The 20337-nt window shown below is 42.2% G+C and overlaps 1 protein-coding gene across 2 annotated transcripts in view; it reads right to left on the bottom strand.

Moving 5' to 3' along the window:
- Window positions 1-20337, bottom strand: part of LOC139249545 (PH and SEC7 domain-containing protein 3-like) — a 201433-nt gene that overhangs the window by 36406 nt on the left and 144690 nt on the right. For both annotated transcript variants that reach the window (XM_070872485.1, XM_070872493.1), the window contains exons 8-9: window positions 12952-13145; window positions 9408-9478 (exon numbers count right to left, since the gene is read on the bottom strand). In XM_070872485.1, the coding sequence (XP_070728586.1) occupies window positions 9408-9478; window positions 12952-13145 (265 nt within the window). The remainder of the gene's footprint in view (window positions 1-9407; window positions 9479-12951; window positions 13146-20337) is intronic.

Here is a 20337-nt window from a genome sequence, read left to right as displayed (position 1 = left end):
GCCATCAGTTAGGCTTCGAACTTGGGAAATGGATAAGAAACCAGCTGAAGTGCAGAAAGCAGCAGGTACTTGCTGGAGGATTTATGTCAAGGGGCTAATGCTGAGTGGGGGTCCCCAAAGTTCAGAATTGGGGCACCTATCGTTGCTAATACTTGCGCCACAGAAACTTATTAACCAGTCAAATTTCCAGATGATACCAAATTGAATGGCCTACTGAATCTGAGGAGGCAGCTCACAAACTACAAAATGAGTCATAGCGTCATGACAGCACAGAATGAGGCCATTCGGCCCATTGAGTCCATGCCAGCTCTCTGTAGAGCAATTTAGTCAGTCCCATTTCCCCACTCTATCCTTGTAGACTTGCAAGTTTATTTCCCTCAAGTGCCTATCCAATTTCCTTTTGAAATCATTAATCGTCTCCGCTTCCACCACCATTGCATGTTTTCCCACCAGTGAACCATGCCCCACCATTATTACTGACCAACATTGTACTTTTTGTTCAATTAATTTTGTACAAAAGCAGAAGTCTACTGCAAGCAGCCAGCTTGCAGTATTAAAATGCATGCATGACATTCCTTGGTACTGCAATATAAACAATTTATACTGAGTTCAGATATAAATGGGTTTAACGGAATACAAACACCAGCGATACTAAACTGATTTCAGTGAAGCAACTGAATAATAGAATAAAGTGGATAGCACATGTAAGTTAGGCTCTGTATCTGCAATTGGATTTTAACATATAATGGATTGCCATCATTACTTTCACACTGCCAATGATTAAATGCAATTTAAATTGTGGGTTGTACTGATCAGCTCCTGTGGTTGTAATGATTTGGTCTCTATTCAAAGTTCTGGTCAAACATAAGCTCTGATTTTGCAAAAGAATCGATTGCAGATCCCATTGCGGCTCAGTGGGTAAGTTAACAGTAAGGTGTTGTACGGAGACCTGCAGGCTGAAAAAATTAATCCTTGATCCGTGCTGAATTAGCAAGTGAGATTCTCCTATTGGATTCAACAGCCCTGTGCTAATGAAGGGGAGAAAACAATTAGTCAGAGTTCCTGCTCCCGATCACTATCCGGTTGGAAAGTGCAAGGATGGGTGACAGGATCAGGTTTAGTTGCGATGCCCCACCTGTTCGAATAGCCTGTTGATACCTACTCCTGAAAGGAGGGAAAGCCTTCAGGAGAGAAAACTGAAAGGAAAGAATGGGGAGGTGATTTTTTTGTTGTTGACAGAACTGTGATTCCGCAAACATAGAAAGTAGGTGCAGGAGTAGGCCATTCGGCCCTTCGAACCTGCACCAGCATTCAATATGATCATGGCTGATCATGCAACTTCAGTACCCCATTCCTGCTTTCTCGCCATACCCCTTAATCCCTTTAGCCGTAAGGGCCACATCTAACTTCCTTTTAAATATATCAAACTGGCCTCAACAACTTTCTGTGGTAGAGAATTCCACAGGTTCACAATTCTCTGAGTGAAGAAGTTTCTCCTCATCTCGGTCCTATATGGCATACCCCTTATCCTTCGACTGTGACCCCTGGTTCTGGACCTCCCCAACATCGGGAACATTCTTCCTGCATCTAACCTGTCCAATCCCATCAGAATTTTATGTTTCCATGAGATCCCCTCTCATTCTTCTAAATTCCAGTGAATATAAGCCGAGTCGATCCAGTCTTTCTTCATATGTCAGTCCTGCCATCTGGTGAACCTTCACTGCACTCCCTCAATAGCAAGAACGTCCTTCCTCAGATAAGGAGACCAAAACTGCACACAATACTCAAGGTGTGGTCTCACCAAGGCCCTGTACAACTGTAGCAAGACCTCCCTGCTCCGATACTCAAATCCCCTCGCTATGAAGGCCAGCATGCCATTTGCCTTCCTTAGTGCCTGCTGTACCTGCATGCCTACCTTCAGTGACTGATGTACCATGATATCCAGGTCTCGTTGCACCTCCCCTTTTATTAATCTGTCACCATTCAGATATTAATCTGCCTTCCTGTTTTTGCAACCAAAGTGGATAACCTCACATTTATCCACATTATACTGCATCTGCCATGTATTTGCCCATTCACCTAACCTGTCCAAGTTCCCCTGCAGCCTCCTAGCATCCTCCTCACAGCTCATGCTGCCACCCAGCTTAGTGTCATCTGCAAACTTGGAGATATTACATTCAATTCCTTCATCCAAATCATTAATGTATATTGTAAATAGCTGGGGTCCCAACACTGGACACCCTGCGACACCCCACTAGTCACTGTCTGCCATTCTGAAAAGGACCCGTTTATTCTCACTCTTTGCTTCCTGTCTGCCAACCAGTTCTCTATCCACGTCAATACATTACCCCCAATACCATCTGCCTTAATTTTGCACACTAATCTCTTGTGTGGGACCTTGTCAAAAGCCTTTTGAAAGTCCAAATACACCACATCCACCGGTTCTCCCTTATCCACTCTGTTAGTTACATCCACAAAAAATTCTAGAAGATTTGTCAAGCATGATTTCTTTTTCATAAATCCATGCTGACTTGGACCGATCCTGTCACTGCTTTCCAAATGTGCTGCTATTACATCTTTAATAATTGATTCCAACATTTTCCCCACTACCGATGTCAGGCTAACCGGTTTATAATTCCCTGTTCTTTCTCTCCCTCCTTTTTTTTAAAAAAGTGGGGTTACATTAGCTACCCTCTAATCCATAGGAACTGATCCAGAGTCTATAGAATGTTGGAAAATGATCACCAATGCATCCACTATTTCTTGGGCCACTTCCTTAAGTACTCTGGGATGCAGGCTATCAGGCCCTGGGGATTTATCGGCCTTCAGTCCCTTAAATTTCCCCAACACCATTTCCTGACTAATAAGGATTTCTCCTTAGTGAAGACAGAACCAAAACATATTTGAGCTTCTTGTATTTTGCTCTTAAATGCTACTTGAAGAATTTTGCTGGTTGGGCCTGTGGAAGTTACTAGGCACACGGAAAAGAAAAATCTGCTGCAATTCTTTTGTTAGTAGAATTTGCCTGTCAAATTTATTTTTTGTCTTATAACACTCCTGTGAAGCGCATTGGGATGTTTTACTGCGTTAAAGGCACTATATATAAGTTGTTAAAAAACCATATTTCCCCTCGCACCCCATTTTATTTTCACAAATGGTTCCTTCCTAAATCCACTTTTAGAATGTGTTCTTTCCATACCCTCTAACAATTTAAGGATTTATCTCCTCCAATCACATATATATGTGAAAACAGATCATGATTGCTTTAATTTACTAAAAATACATAAGGGAGATAAAATATAGACTAGAGACAAAATAATAGAGCATTTAAGTCTCAGGTTTTTGGTTCACATGCAAGTCATACCCGTTGCTATTTTTCCAGTCACCAGCTACGTTTCACAATGGGTTTCACTAAATTAGGAACATAGGAGCAAGAGTAGGCCAGTCAGCCTCTCGAGCCTGTCCTGTCATTCAATGAGATCATGACCTCAACTCACTTACTCACCTTTGCTCCATACCCCTTGATACCTTTACCTTTCAAAAATCTACCGATCTCAGTCTTGAAAGCTCCAACTGATCCAACATCCACAGGACTTGGAGAAAGTTGTAGATTTCCACCACCCTTCTGTGAAGAAGCGCTTCCTGATTTCGCTCCGGTCATGTATGTATGCTTGGGTTTAATAGCCACCAGGTGGCGCCAATGTCGGAGATCATTGGGCTGTGCGCACGTGTGTGACGCCCTGGTATAAAAGGCCAGCCATCTTGTAATGTAATCACTTTGGGTCCAAATAAAGTAGAGCCAGGTTTGTACCTGTTCAGAGTTTACAGTATTCAGTCTATTGAGTTATTGCATACACAACATTTCGCGACGAGGTAACAAAAATGAGCACAATTGGAATTCTGGAGCAATTCGTGGAGGGAGAAGATTGAGTAGACTTTGTAGCCCGCTTGAACCAGTACTTCATGGCCAACAAAATGGAGAAAGAGGCAGACGCAGTTAGGCGCAGGGCGGTCCTCCTCACGGTTTGCGGTCCGAAAATCTATGGACTCAAAGAATCTCCTCTCGCCCTTAAGTCCAACAGCCAAGGACAATGAAACATTGTGTGCTCTGGTACATGATCATCTCAAACCAGATGAAGGCATCATCATCTCAAGATATCGATTCTATACGCAAGTTCGTTCTGAGGGCCAGGATGTATCGGAATTGATCGACGACTTAAGACATCTAGCTGGACCGAGTAAGTTCGAAATTGCGTTGGAAGACATGCTGCGGGACTTCTTTGTAATCGGCATCAACCATGAGGTGATCCTGGTAAACTACTGGCGGCTGAGACACTAGATTTGAGCAAGGCCATCATGATTGCCCAATCATGCATGACGACGGACAAAAGCTTAAAGCAGATATCATTGAAAAATCGGAACTCAGTAAGTACTGTAAACAAGATAGTATCGTCGTTTGGCGGAGCTGCATATGGCAAGGCCTACCCGACTGCGTACGCGAAACCTGTGGCTGCTCAAAATCCGCCAACGGGAATGAATCCGATATCACCGTGTTGCCATTGTGGGGAATTCAATGACATCATCAGTGTCGGTTTAAACAGTATATTTGTAAAGGCTGTTCGAGAATGGGGCATCTCCAGCGCATGTGTCTGCAACTGAGCAAGCGTGCTGCGACACACCACGTGGAGGATGATGACCAGTCTAGCGCGGATCTGGATATGCAATCCGAGATACCAGAGGACATGGACTGTATTTGTTCCTAACAAAGAACCAACCGATACTGATTAATGTAAAACTTAATGCTGTGTCGGTGTCGATGGAATTGGACACGGGTGCGAGTCAATCAATCATGAGCCAGAGGACATTCAACGGGCTGTGGGATACTAAGGCTGAGGCCTAAGCTGAGTCCAGCCAATGCCAAGTTGCGTACGTACACTAAAGAACTCAATGGTGATTAGCAGTGCAGTAATCAAGGTGTCATATGATGGTACGCTTCACGATTTACCATTATGGATTGTTCCAGGCAATGGTCCAACGCTGTTCGGCAGGAACTGGTTAGAAAAAAAATCAAATGGAACGAGATCAAAGCGTTGTCGTTGGAGGAGGATACTCCATGTGCTCAAGTGCTGAGCAAGTTCCCCTCGCTGTTTGAACCAGGCATCGGCAATTTCACGGGAGCCAAGATGCAGATCCACGTGGACTCGGATGCAAGACCCGTCCATCATAAAGCTCGGGCAGTTCCGTACATGATGAGGGAGAAGGTCGAAATCGAACTGGACAGACTCCAGCGTGAAGGGATCATACCGGTTGAATTTAACGAATGGGCCAGTCCCATTGTTCCCATGTTGAAAAGTGATGGCACTGTCAGGATTTGTGGAGACTACAAGGTTACGATCAACCGAGTTTCGAAACAGGATCAATACCCGTTACCAAAGGCTGATGACCTGTTTGCAACACTAGCCGGGGGGGAAGTCGTTCACAAAACTGGATCTGACGTCAGCCGAGATGATACAGGAGCTGGTCGTGACGTTAAAGAAATTTGCATGCATCAACACTCAAAGGACTGTTTATCTACAACAGGTGCCTTTTTGGAATTCGCTCAGCTGCAGCCATATTTCAGAAGAACATGGAGAGTCTACTGAAGTCCGTCCCCAGAACTGTCGTGTTCCAAGATGACAGATTGGTCACAGGTTGTGACTCTGCTGAACATCTGAACAACCTGGAAGAGGTTCTATATCGTCTGGACAAAGTGGGACTCAGACTGAAACGCTCAAAGTGCGTTTTCACGACACCAGAAGTCGAATTCCTGGGGAGGAAAATTGCTGCTGACGGTATCAGGCCTATAGACTTGAAAACCAAGTCTATCAAAAATGCACCCAAGCCTCAGAATGTGACGGAGCTGCATTTGTTCCTTGGTCTACTCAGCTACCTCGGTAATTTCTTACCTAGGTTGAGCACCTTATTAGAGCTACTGCACATGTTGCTAAGAAAAGGCGACAACTGGGTTTGGGGTGCGTCTCAAGATAGAGCTTTTGAGAAAGCTACTAATCTGCTTTGCTCTAACAAGCTGCTGGTACATTATGATTCATGTAAGCACCTAGTATTGGCCTGTGATGCTTCGTCATATGGAGTTGGTTGCGTGCTCCAACAAGCTAATGAGTCGGGCAAATTACAACCTGTTGCATCTGCTTCAAAAAGTTTGTCAAAGGCGGAAAGAGCCTATAGCATGGTAGAGAAAGAAGCACTAGCCTGTGTGTATGGGGTTAAAAAGATGCATCAGTACCTGTTTGGTCTTCGGTTTCAACTGGAAACAGATCACAGCCACTTATTTCATTGTTTTCGAAAAACAAAAGTATCAATACCAATGCATCGTCCCTCATCCAGAGGTAGGCGCTGACATTATCTGCCTATGATTATGTAATTCACCATAGACCTGGCACTGAGAACCGGAACAGTCTGAGGAAGACACAATCAGTGACCAACCAACCTACCCTCAGTCATCAGAGGACTCCGCTGTCATCAATGAATCTGGACTTTCAATCCCTGACATGGTCAATGAATCTGGACTTTCAATCCCTGACATGGTCAATGAATCTGGACTTTCAATCCCTGACATGGTCAATGCCACTCCCATCAGATCGGCTACCCAGCCCCCAGTCATAACAGACTCAGAACATTCACCCAAGGCTGGAGTTGAACTGAGACGTTCAACTCGGGAGCGGAAAGCCCCGGAACATCTCAATTTGTAAAAAGACCGTTACTAATATCTTAAAAAGGGGATATTGTCATGCATGTATGTTTGGGTTTACTAGCCACCAGCTGGCGTCACTGTCGGAGGTCATTGGGCTGTGCGCACGTGTGTGCGGCCCTGATATAAAAGGCCAGCTATCTTGTAATGTAATCACTTTGGGCCCCAATAAAGTAGAGCCAGGTTTGTACCTGTTCGGAGTTTACAGTATTTAGTCTATTGAGTTATTGCATTCACAACAGCTCCGGAGTCACCTCGCTCTAAATATAAGATTGTATCCCCTTATTCTGGATTCCTCCACCAGCGGAAATAGTTTCTCTGTATTTACCCTATCAAATACCTTCATCATCTTACACACCTCGATTAGATCACTCCTCAACTTCTAATCTCGGGGGAATACAAGCCGCGTTTATGCAACTCTATGAAATTCTTCATTTTAAAACCAACGATGACCTGTGTGGATGGATACTGGCTTAGCCTCATTATTAAAAGCAATTCTCCCATAACGTTCTTCATGGCAAGTCAGAAGATACGTTGTTTTACAATGACAGGAACGCAATACCATGTAAAACACCGTGTGTTATTTAGCTACTGAAAATGTGGGTGAGCAATGGGCTCCACATTAAAAGGTAAAATAAATTTAAAAATGTAGCTTTTAGTTTGTTGCCCCTTTAAGGGCTCCCGCGGTTAGGCAAAAAGAACGAGGAGACCATGCACAGTGTGCTCAGCACATTCTCCACTGAGTTTCTGATCGGTGTCATGAAACCAGTGTTAGGCCCCTCATTAGCATATGCAAGAGGCTCCCACTGCCTATTTCAACTCTTCACCAGGGACGCCTATATAAATCGCCTGAACCAATATGGAGTTGGACGTACTTGAGACGCCGTCTTGAACGGGTAATAGCCCTGCAAAATTGGTCCTTTTATTCCCTGTAGTGGGCCCAAAGATTGGGCGCAGTGGGATCTAATGTCACTCCCAAAGAATTGTAGTATTTAACCTGGAATCTAATGGTGGCCTAGTATGTTTTTGTTACAGTTGGACATAAAGTGGATATAGTTTAAGAAATGAGGGATTCAGTGCTTCCTGGGGGAAAGTGCATGTCTTGGGTGAGGGAACTCCAAGGTCAAGAAATGATTAGGGAGGGGGGGCGGGGAGAAATAGGAATTGGATATCTTTTCAATCATCAAAACCGAAGCAGACAAGTTTCTCCCCACACACAAAGTTCTGAAACTGTTACCATAAAGCTACTTTGAACCTCTACTTGACACAACATAAGCTTGACTGAGAATAGCAGCTGTCCTGAAAATAAACATTTACTAAATTTAAACCCAAGATTTAAATTGAAAACATTTCCAGGATAAAGGAGATAATGTTAATTCATCAAATGCAGGCTCTACCCCCTTCTTGGCTAATCCCATTTAAATTGGCTGGTTCCTCAAAGTAATCAACTGATGCACTGCTCGCAGCAATGATTATTCTTTGTCAACGGACCATTACTTTCCAGTTGAGAAGTGCCATTGTCAAGTGCTTCTTTCATCTCGAGAAGAATTGCTTCATCAATCATTGATTTATTATGACATCAGCCTCTTTGTAAAATTAGCGTGAAGAATATGTTGTAAGGCTGTGCAAACTATCAGAGATGAGAGATAAAAACGCTCATGATTCCGGATTGCTCTCCTTTCCTTTAAAAGGCAAAGTTAAGCATGGTCCAGAGTTAAAAGCTCAAGCATCTCAGCAGGCCAACAGTATGAAATAACGGAAACAGCTCCATTCTCTTCATAGCCATTTAGATGCATAATGTTACAACTTAGAGGTAGTTGGGAGTCATTACAAGGCAGTAACTGAACTAGGGAGGGAAATCAGATGCCACAGTGCATAAGAACATAAGAAATAGGAGCAGTAGGCTGCCATATGGCCCCTCGAGCCTGCATTGCCATTCAATAAGATCATGGCTGATCTGATCTTGGCCTCAACTCCACTCTCCTGCCTGTTCCCCATAACCCTTGACTCCTCTATAGATCAAGAATCTGTCGATCTCAGCCTTGAATATATTTAATGATGCAGCCTCCACAGCTCTCTGGGGTAGAGAATTCCAAAGATTCACGACCCTCTGAAAGAAGAAATTCCTCCTCATCTCTGTCTTAAATGGGTGACCCTTTATTCTGAAACCATGCCCACTTGTTCTACATTCCCCACAAGGGGAAAGAAACATCCTCAACATTTACCCTGTCAAGCCCCCTCAGAAATGTCTATGTTTCAATAAGATCACCTCTCATTCTTCTAAATTCCAGTGAGTTCAGGCCCAACCTTTCAACATAAAACAAGAGTGTTGAAGGAGCAGTTAATAACTGTCATTTGAACCCAAAGATCAGATTGAATTAACTTCTGTTGATGTATTATTTTATGGGGCAGTTTTATTTTACTTGTGTTGCTTTTCTGCTCTGCTCTGCCACCTGCAGGTGTCAAGACGGACACTGGGAACCAGGAGGTTCCTTGCAGTTGCTACACGGCCGAGGAGTTACTGATGGCTTAATCGTAGCGATGACATCACTTCCCATTTATGGGGTGCTATTCTGCCATTGAATGTCAAACAAAGATGCCGCTATAGGATTGAAAGAATGTGCATTTAAGTTCATCAACTGGCTATTTTTTGAATTACCTTCTGCAAGTAAAGAATCATGCCTTTGAGCACAGCATAAAATGTCTTCCAACCTCTTTTGCCCCTGGGAGCTGCAACGAGAGAAAACAAACAGATACAAGAATCAGACAGAGGAGGGCCTTTCGCAATCAAGACACTGCTGTGGCTTTGCCAGCATAATCAGGATGTACATGAGTAAGTGGCAGCCCTCACAGCAATAGTCCCAAAACTCCCATAAAGAATGCACATTGCAGAAAATGGAAGATTTGAAAATGATTTAAAGTAGTACGCTTCCTTAATTAGTGATTCTAAGAATAGATGTGCACATTGTGGCAGTGTGCATTCATGGCTGCACTGCTGACAAATTGCTTATATAGTATGCAACTGCAAAAAACAACTTCACCATAAGAGGTGAATAACAGAAGTCTATGTGGTCGTCAGTTGGTTTTGAGTAAGATTTGCAAGTGCAATGCATACATGCACGGTTGGACACAGTCACTAATAAAAGTGTTAACCAAGGGATTAAATGTAATCCTCTAAATTAATCCCACTCATCCATTTTGTACAAATAATTTTTTTTTAAACTAAGTTTTTATATATCCATTGCCAATTCAAGGAAAGTTGATTGCATAGATTAAGGGCAGTTTATAAAGAACAGACCTTTAACATTAAATGCGAACAAAATTACCGGGTATACATTTGTACACTCTGAGGCGAGAGCATCATTTACAAGGGTATCATTTTTGAAAATAGAGACGGGTAGATTAGACTACAGGATGCGTGTTGGCTCGAACCTTCAAATGTCCTCGGGATATTTCAAAGCACTTCGCAGCCGATTAGGTACTTTTGAAGTGCAGTCAAACACAGCAGCCAATGTATGCCCAGCATTAAGGGCTTCAAGTCCCACCAAAGCAGCACCATGCGCTGGTGCTTTTCTGCATCTGTGAACCACTACTGCCAAATGAGCAGACAGATCCCTCGAAAGGCAATCAGCAGCCCTCCAAGAGCTCTTTGAGCCAGAGGACCTGCCTCCTGACCTCACACATCATTGACTATGCATCCAGATGGCCAAAAATGCATTCAATATTACCTCACATCTGTAATCTTGTGTATAGGCTTTAGGGTTTTGTCTGTATAATATATGCACTTGTGAGGATGCTCACAGGTTTGTAGAGCTGTTGAGTTGTGAGTGGCTTAGCCAGTCACGTGATGTTTACTAGACTTAATAAAACCCCAGCCAGTTGGGTTCAGGAGATCCACGATGAGGCAGGTGGTTGTTGTGGTAATATGTAGTGTGATTGTTAAAGCTTTGCTAATAAACCAACTAGTTCTTAATAGCAATGTTTTGCTATGAATTCTTAAGCAAAGAACCCATGAAGCAAATACATTACAGTCTAATAATGGTAAGACAAAAAAATATTGATTTCTCAAAGAATGTGAGCCTTTTGGTGATTAAAAAGCACAGAATGGATAATAGCCAACTGAAATTATCTGTCACAGTGACTGAGCACTGTCTTAATGCCTAGATTGTGAGGAGGACTGTTCAATCTGCAGGTCAGTGCTGAGCACTGGACAGTTGATCAGTGATTTGTGTTTCTATGGCTCATGACTTAGAAAAGGTGGCCCTGGAATTTATAAAATCAGTCCCAATTTGTGGCCCAACCTACTTTTCTGTGTTTCTCTGCCTTACGATTGTTCTAATTGAGAGAACTGAAGAGATATTCCTTTCTGACAAATCCACATTAATATTCCAACATCTCAATTCTTGACACTGCATAGTCATGCCTATCATCCCAATTTCTAAAATAAGAGGTGTATCAATATGCAACAGGTACATTTTATTGCAATTATTGCTGGATGTGATTATATTTCATACAGTATGTTTGAGGATCTGGTGCAGCAGAATGCCAATTCGGGTTTCTGTGGACTTGTGTTACTACTGGTGGCACATCATTCAAAATAAAATTCTTTTTGTTTGCATTCCACTTCCTCAATCAGAGAACTTCATGAGGATAATTGGTGGTTCAACAAGAGAGTCAGGGTTATGGGGAACAGGCAGGAAAGTGACTTTGAGACCAAGATCAGATCAGCTATGATCTTTTTGAATACCGGAGCAGGTTCCAGGGGCCGTATTTCCTATTCCTGCTCCTGATTCTTATGTTCTTATGTTGTAGCCCTTCAGGAAATTGAGCCTCATCCTCACAGTAACCCTTTGTAGGATAGCCAACTAGTCTCTGTGTTCACGTCATATCTCAAAAGGTGACAATAACCATGGAGAATCTTCTAATATAACTTCCAGACAGACTATTAGAATTTTATGTTTTAATGGGCAGCATTAAAGTCATTTATAAATGACAATGTTGTAGAAAACAGTGGAAGAAATCAGTCATTCATGAGATTTGAAGCAATTTATTTCATGTAGATAATGGAACACTTTTTAATAACTTGTTTTTTGTTTTGCATAGATTTTCTATGGGAAAAGCACTAATCTGTTATTCCTAAGAACATAAGAATTGGGAGCAGGAGTAGGCCATTCGGCCCCTCGAGCCTGCTCGGCCATTCAATAAGATCATGGCTGATCTTCTACCTCAACTCCACTTTCCTGCACTACCCCAAATCCCTTGATTCCCTTAAAATCCCCAAATCTATTGATCTCGGTCTTGAATATATTCAAAGACTGAGCCTCCACAGCCCTCTGGGTAGAGAATTCCAAAGATTCACCACCCTCAGTGAAGAAATTTCTCCTGATCTCAGTCTTAAATGGCCAATCCCTTATTCGGAGACTGTGACCCCTGGTTCGATACTCCTCCGCCAGAGGAATCATCCTCCCTGCATCTACCCTGTAAGAATTTTGTATGTTTCAATCAGATCACCTCTAGAGAATAAAGGCCTAGTCTACTCAATCTCTCCTCGTAGGACAATCCCCCATCACAGGAATCATCTGGTGAACATTCGTTGCACTCAAGGGCACAAATTCAAAGTCTTCAATCTTATTCAAATCTGACTTCTCGTTTTTGGCCAGACTAGACTAGGACAGGTTCTTCATCACAATGAACCATTCCATTTCGGAAAAGAGGAAAAAAGATAAAACTAGGAGGACCGGTAAACAAAGAACCAGAGGGAAGATGAGGAGAATGTTTTTTTTGCCCTGCAGTGAGTTGTTGAATGATCTAGAATGCACTGCCCGAAAGGGTGTTGGAACCAAATTCAAATCTAACTTTCAAAAGGGAACTGGATAAACATTTGAAGGTGAAAAATTTGCAGGGCTATAGGGAAAGAGCAGAGGAGTTGGGACTAATTGGATAGTTCTTTCAAAGAGCTGGCACAGGCACGATGGGTCGAATGGTCTCCTTCTGTGCTGTACAATTCTATGATTCTTGCAGAAACGATCCTCCTCTTGGGCAATCAGAAATCAGCCTTGCTGGGATTTTGAAGTCTGTAGGCTGAACAATTTTGATCCCATTCCCCCCCTCAGTAAGGAAGCAAAACAACCAGCAACGGTAAAGCAGATTTTACAGGTAGGGGGAAAAGGTCTGTAGGGGAATGACCATTGGTCAAAACTCACTTTTCTTTCCATCCATATCTGCATGAATTTTTCGAGAGAGGAAGCCAGTTTTGTACGTTTTAGCATTGGGATCCTGTGGAATGTCGAGGAATGGATTCGTACCAGAGCCAATACGATTGCTGGTCTTGGATCCTGCATTATCTGTCTTGTCATTAGCAAGCTCGGAGAGAGATTTTCTCAGCTCTTCTTCATTTCTGAAAGAAGAAAAATAGGGGGGAAAAAAATCACAATGGGAATTATAACACTGGTTCTTCATATTGTTTGAATCAAACTGCTATAACCTGTTTACAGAGAAACCACAGTGGACTGAGAAATTCAAATGTATATTGCCCTTAGGCCGAGGAGTGGGGATGATGGAGGGCGGGATTAAGAGGACATCTTGTGTTTTGCTTCAACGAAAGAAGCAATGTTGTAATGGGTACACACTTTGCTCAAATGAGTTACAAAACACTTCATAGATTTTTAAATTGCTGTCAGCCAATGGCAAAGTTATCAGCCAGGAATTGTGGATGCAGCATTCTTTAAAGTTATTTTTCACTGTTTGGAAGTCAAGCCAAATTGCTGTCAAATATATAGCCTACTGGTATTTGGGTGCTGACGTTCCAATTAGCTAGTAAAAAGGAAGGAGCTCTGCTATTTAAATCTTCAATATAATGCAAATAATAGCAGGTGCCATATCGATGTTCTGCAGCTGGAAGTCACTACGGATTTAGAAAATACGATATGATATTTGCAAAGCATGTGAAAGACCTGCAAGGGCAAATCATTACTGCACGGACATTTGGTCTACTTTGACCCCTTGATTCCAATATTGGACTCTTAGATAGAACAGGCTGAATAGACTTCAGCATTCCAACTCCTGCATATAGCAATAGTATCAGGAATGTGATGGAATAGTCTTCACTTGCCTGGATGAGTTCAGCTCCAACAACACACAGCTAGACACCATCCAGAACAAAGTAGCCCGCTTGATTGGCATCCCATCCACCACCTTAAACACTCACTCCCTCCATCACTGGCGCACCGTGGCTGCAGTGTGTACCATCTACAAGATTCACTGTAGCAACTCGCCAAGGCTTCTTCTACAGCACCTCCCAAACCTGCGAGCTCTACCATTAGAAGGACAAGGGCAGCAGATGATGGGAACACCACCACGTCCCTGTAACCTGTCAAGTCACACACCATCCTGACTGGGAAGTATATTGCCATTCCTTCATCGTCGCTGGGTCAAAGTCCTGGACCGTCCTCCCTAACAACACTGTGGGAGTACTTTCACCACACAGACTGCAGAGGTTCAAGAAGGTGGCTCACCACCACCTTCTCGAGGGAGGTTTGGGTTGGGCAATAAATGCTGAATTATTTGGAGCTGCTGCTGTGACTGTTAAACTATACACTTATCCGCAATCTTTCAGCTTGGTTAAAAGAAATTTCCTGGTTAAAAAGGCGGCTCACTTGACTAGCATTTGACTTATATGTATATACACGTGCACGCACTAGCTGATGACCCAAGACGTAGCACATAGGGAGTGAAGACCAGGTGAAGCAGGGAGTCGGGGGGGGGGGGGGGGGGGGGCACGAAGAATAATTTAAGAGACGTGTGCAATCATAATTCAATTTCTATTTTCAATCATGCATTTTATCCTTATTTTTATGTTTCTAATATAAAGTCCTGTGCCCATATCTATCATAGAAAATGCCTATGTAAGCTTGTCACACCGGTCGTCCTGAGGGCATGAAAGGCGCTATATGAATTAACGTTCTTTCTTTGCCTTCTAATTGCACCCTCCCAGCCTGTGGTGTCACTGGGGGAGGGTGTTGTGACAGCCTGACAAGTTTAAACCACGCAGATAATTAATTTACAATGGAAAAACTTGCCAGGAAGTACGGAAGATTTTTAATATAATGTGATACAAGACTTATATATATTCAGCTTGACAATATTTACTCATTAGTGCAGTACATTGCGATATGGTAGATTGAATAATGCTCCAGGGCTGTTGTCTGTACCACATCCCATATTGCCGGAAGGATTATGAGCACATTTCGGTAATGTCTTCAAATTTAACAGACAGTTTCCGATTTGATAAAAAGACTTTTTAAAAACAAACATACAGCTTTTAATGTTCTACTTCTTGCTTTCATGTTAATGAGCCTCTAGGTGTTGTGAAAACAGGTTTGCATCTCACTGAAGAATCCAAAAGTGCCAACCAACTTTTAAGCTGAGTAATCAGTTAATGCACTCTTGTTATTTTCAATGGCAGAATGCCACAAGGTGCATTATATAATACAAACTGGCATCATTCCAGGTCCACGGATTGTGCCGGAGAGGAAGGCATATAGCGTCTTTTAATTACTTAATTATGATGATGATGAATTCGTTTCAATTATTATTATTCTTAAAATATAAATGTACATCAAGTGTCAGCAAATCAAACAGGAGGTACAGTTAATTCTTTAAATGACCAAAGGAATCTACAACGGGATATTGATAAGATGGAGGAATGGGCTAAAAAGTGGCAGATGGAATTCCATGAAAGTGTAAGGGGATACATTTTGATTTTTTTTAAAAAACAGTAGTAAATATACTCTGAATGGAAGGAGGCTTGAAGCTCTGCAAGTGCAGAAGGATTTAGTGTATGGGTTCACAGGACATTAAAGGCATTAGTATTCACTCTCAGGATGTGGGTGTCGCTGCCAACACCATGGTGCCCTTTTTGATAGAACCAAGTGGTTGCTGGCCACTTCGACCACATTAATGTGGGACTGGAGTCCCATATAGCCCAGACCAAATAAGAACGGCAGGTTTCATTCCCCAAAGTACATCGGTGAATCGGTTGGGTTTTTAACCACAATCTGACAGCTTCACGGACACTTTTACTGATTCCAGATTGTTAAAACTGAATGCAAATTCTTAAACTACCATGGTGAGATTTGAAGGTTAATAAAAAGAAAGACTTGCATTTATATAGTGCCTTTCACGACCACCGGACATCTCAGAGCTTTACAGCAAATAAAGTACTTTTGGAGTGTAGTCACTGTTGTAATGTGGGAGATGCGGAAGCCAACTTGCGCACAGCAAGCTCCCACAAACAGCAATGTGATAATGACCAAATAATCTGTTTTTTTTGTTATGCTGATTGAGAGATAGATATTGGCCAGAACATCAGGGAAAACTCCCCTGCTCTTCTTCGAAATAGATCTTTTACGTCCACCCGAGAGGGCAGACAGGACCTCGGTTTAACTTTCCATTCGAAAGGTGGCACTTCCGACAGTGCGGCACTCCCTCAGCACTGCACTTGATTGTCAGCCTAGATTTATGTGCTCAAGTCTCTGGAGTGGGACTTGAACCCACAACCTTCTGACTCTGAGCCACAGCAATAAAGCAGATTTTAAAAAAGCTAATAGAATTCTAGGATTAACAGAGGCATAGAATATAAAAGCCAAGAAGTAATGATGAGCATATATAAAACCTTAAAATAAGCTCAGTTGGAGTACTGCAGTGGACTCCACATTATATTTTGAGGCTTTAGAGGATACAGTACAGATTCACTTGAATGCTGCCTGGCATGAGGAAATACAAATGGGACAATTCCCTGATCCCATCAACTGTAGCAGGGCCAGTGGCAAATTCACTGGAGATTGTCCAGCAGATACGCTGGAGATTGTCCAGCAGGTACAAAATGTACAGGCGTTTCATGTGAAATTCTCCCAATGTTTTCTGTCAAAAGCTTAGAGAACTGTGAGACAAAGGAATAATGTTGATGTTTTTCTCTTGCTAATCTGAACATAGGCACATTGAAACAATTTTTATACAAATCCAGAGTTTTGGCAAATGCAAATAGATAAATCTATGAAACACGGTGGAAGCAGTCAGTATTGATTCAATCAAATGTAAATTCGATAGATTTCTTTCAGAAAATAATATTTGGGAATATAGTATATGAATAATTTGAGACATGACATGTGGTTAAGTGTAGGATGCTTGGAAGGAACAGATGACTTTTGGACCTATGGTTCCCAAAGCTCTCCACCACTGGGGCTTTCCTCGTCTCATGTCTGGGTCTGTTGTAGACAAACTGATAGAGATTGATTGCTATGATTAGTTAGTAACTCCATTATTGTTGTAGTACGTGACTAACAGGATGGTAGAAGGTGAACTAGATGGAACTTGGTCTTTTTTCATCTTGCAATTCCTATAAATGCAAAAAGGTTAAACTATAATTCAATGACAAACAGCTCTGAAATGTTCATAAATTATAAAATCACGAGAGATACACATGACAGAGGCCACTTGAATAATAACAGCAAGATACAAGCGATGCAAGACTGATGTTCTTTATGCGCTGCTTATTCTAACTTATAAAACAATCCAAATTCAAGAGGAAAAATCATAATAGGACACATATTTTCACAGCTGTATGCGAGTTGTTTCACATTTCACATCTAACGACTGTTATGCGCCCATCTCAAAGCGCTGAAGCTTGATAATTGTTCATTTATTAAGATGAAATGGACAAGACCTCTTAAAGGAGGGGCATGCCGGAGGTGCAAACAGCTACTACATTAACATTTTACTGAAAAGTTTAGGCGGTGCAGTAAATTGAATGGGCTCAGCATCACTTCGCACAAACGATTTAAAGTTCTGCTGTTCTAAAAGAATGAGCAGCAGCTTCGCAAACAGAGTGATACTTCAAAACTGGCAGCACTGCAGAAATAATCCTGAGCAGTTTATTTCAGTGGGAGGCAAATTTAATTTGCAATGATACAACCCGCGGCAGGGGGGAAAGGAGCAGGCTCCATTTAGGCTTTCAGCTTTATTGGTATCATGGGCTGATAACTGAATTGCCTATTTTCTCCAACCGAGTTATCCTTTTCTCACAATTACATCTCATTAAAAACAAACAAAAGACAATTCAGTACATAAACTCCAAATTATCTCCAAGAAACACACCTTCAAGGTATGAGACTGAACTCCAATCAACATGGTTTAAAAAAAACACACATACATGTCCGTACACACACACACACACACACACACACACACAAGTACACAGATATCTGGGCACGTAGACACAGTCAAATTAATTTAAACTAATTGAACTACTACAAAAGTTTTTGTTTGAAAGGCATAAGAGGAGTTGAAAAAGTGGGCTTTGAACAGAGTGCAGGGCTGAAGGTCTATCAGTTGTGATTAGCCTTGGCCAATGTTAAAGATATTGACCATCTTTTATAAACAGATGACGAAACAAGAGGGTGCAGTTGACACCTGTAATCAGGACAATGTCTCAACGTTGACTCTGTTGGTTGCGGGATGCACCAAGAAATGTGGAGACATTTTTGGGTACTAATGAACAAGCTTCACATTTCCCATTAAGGGTACTCTAGTATCCATGCTTCAGCAAATGATGAGCAACTTGAAATGTTTTAAAAAAAAAACAAGAATGTGTTTACATACTTTTCAAGCCCCACTCAAACAGGACAGAGCCACAGTATTAATTGAATACAAAACTGAGCCTGACGTGTTGGGGCATGGTTGGACAAAACCCTGAAGAAAAAAAAACACAACTTGTATTTAGATAGCACCTTTAACGTAGCTAAACGTCCCAGCGCTTCACAGGAGTGTTTTAAGACAAAAAATTTGACACCAAGTCACATAAGGCGAAATTAAGGCAGATTGGTCAAAGAGGTAGGTTTGAAGGAGCATCTTAAAAGGAGGGAGAGGTTTAGGCAGGGAATTCCAGAGCTTAGGGTCTCGGCTACAGAAGGCACGGCCACCAATGGTTGAACTATTAAAATCAGGGATGCTCAAGAGGGCAAAATTAGATAAGTGCAGATATCTTAATAGGGATTGTGAGGCTAGAGTAGATAGGGAGGGACGAAGCCATAGAGGGATTTGAAAACAAGGATGAGAATTTTGAAATTGAGGCATTGCTTAACCGAAGCCAACGTAGGTCAGCGAGCACAGGGGTGATGGGTGAGCAGGACTTGGTGCGAGTTAGGACATGGGCAGCCGAGTTTTGGATGACCTCACATTACTTGCCTCTTCTCTATTACTTGGTCTAGTGTATGGGTCACATCAAATGGAATGGTAGCATCCATATTGTGCTCATTAGCCAGACAGTATTAGCACAGCTGAGACATTGTACAAGCACATGTATGTGTGCATTAATACATGTGTGTTTTGATGCTATTAATACATATACCTCAAGTTGTAGTTGCCGGCGCTAGACAGACAGGATGGTACCCTCATTGCAACTGTAGAGAGTAGGTTTGACCTCCAGTCACTGATTTGAACAGAATGATGATGGAGCAATTGCACGCCCGTTCAATCAGATTACTGCCCAGGTCCTGGGGTGAATGGTCAATATGTTAAGCCACTACACCACAGGTTCCTGGGGTGAAATATCAATGTGTTAACCCACTACACCACAGGTCCTGGGGTCAAAGGTCAATGTATTAACCCACACCACAGGTCCTGGGGTCAAAGGTCAATGTGTTTACCGACTATACCACCAGGTTGGGGATGAATGACCAGTGTGAATGATTCATTTTGTATTCATGTGCTCTCATCCTAAACTCACTATTCAAGTTAAATAGTGTGCTTACTTCATTCTTATGCATATCTTTCATTGTTTTAATGTTAAGCTTTTAATCATGTCTCCTCTTCATTCTTATTTCATAAGGGAAAATAACTCGTGAAACAGTGAGATTAGAATCTGATTCCAGATGGGGTCAGTCGAAGTGTGTTAAATTCACTCCCTGCCATTGATTCCAATCCAATTTAATATTTAAAAATATCGTCACTACAACTGGGATTGCTTAAAGAGGTTTTTTCTGTTCTGCTCGTCATGCTGTTGATTCAAACATAAGCAAGCAGGGCTCATTCCTTTCTGATAAGCCACCACTGCTAAAGTCAATCACAACATATAAAAGAAGATTATATTCAGGATATTATGTTTTTCTACAGGCTGTAGACACCATTTCTGATTTTTGAATCCTTTGCTACAAGGCTAATATTGGTCTGGTATGTTTTACTATCTCCCCAATCTGCTCTGCACAGATGGCATTGAAACCAATGTTAATGCTGGATCCTAATACAGCTAAACAATACGTTTAAAGACAATAGGTGTCATCCATGCGCTCTGGCCAACGGGGTCTTCAGGTGAAGCGGGGGTGGGGACCTCCACCCTCTAACACTGTTTCTCCTCAAGGCCATATTTTGTTTTGACTACGTGTGCGCTATTATTAAAACATTCTGTGTCTATAACACTATGTGGCTCTATCAATGAGGAAGTCCAATACTGCCTCCAGTGTGTCAGCGCAGCCTTCGGTTGCCTGAGGAAGAGTGTGTTTGAAGACCAGGACCTCAAATCTGGCATGAAGCTT

This window comes from Pristiophorus japonicus, chromosome 2, assembly GCF_044704955.1.
Source record: "Pristiophorus japonicus isolate sPriJap1 chromosome 2, sPriJap1.hap1, whole genome shotgun sequence".
Lineage (NCBI taxonomy): Eukaryota > Metazoa > Chordata > Chondrichthyes > Pristiophoridae > Pristiophorus > Pristiophorus japonicus.
This window is presented reverse-complemented; position numbering and strand designations above follow the sequence as displayed.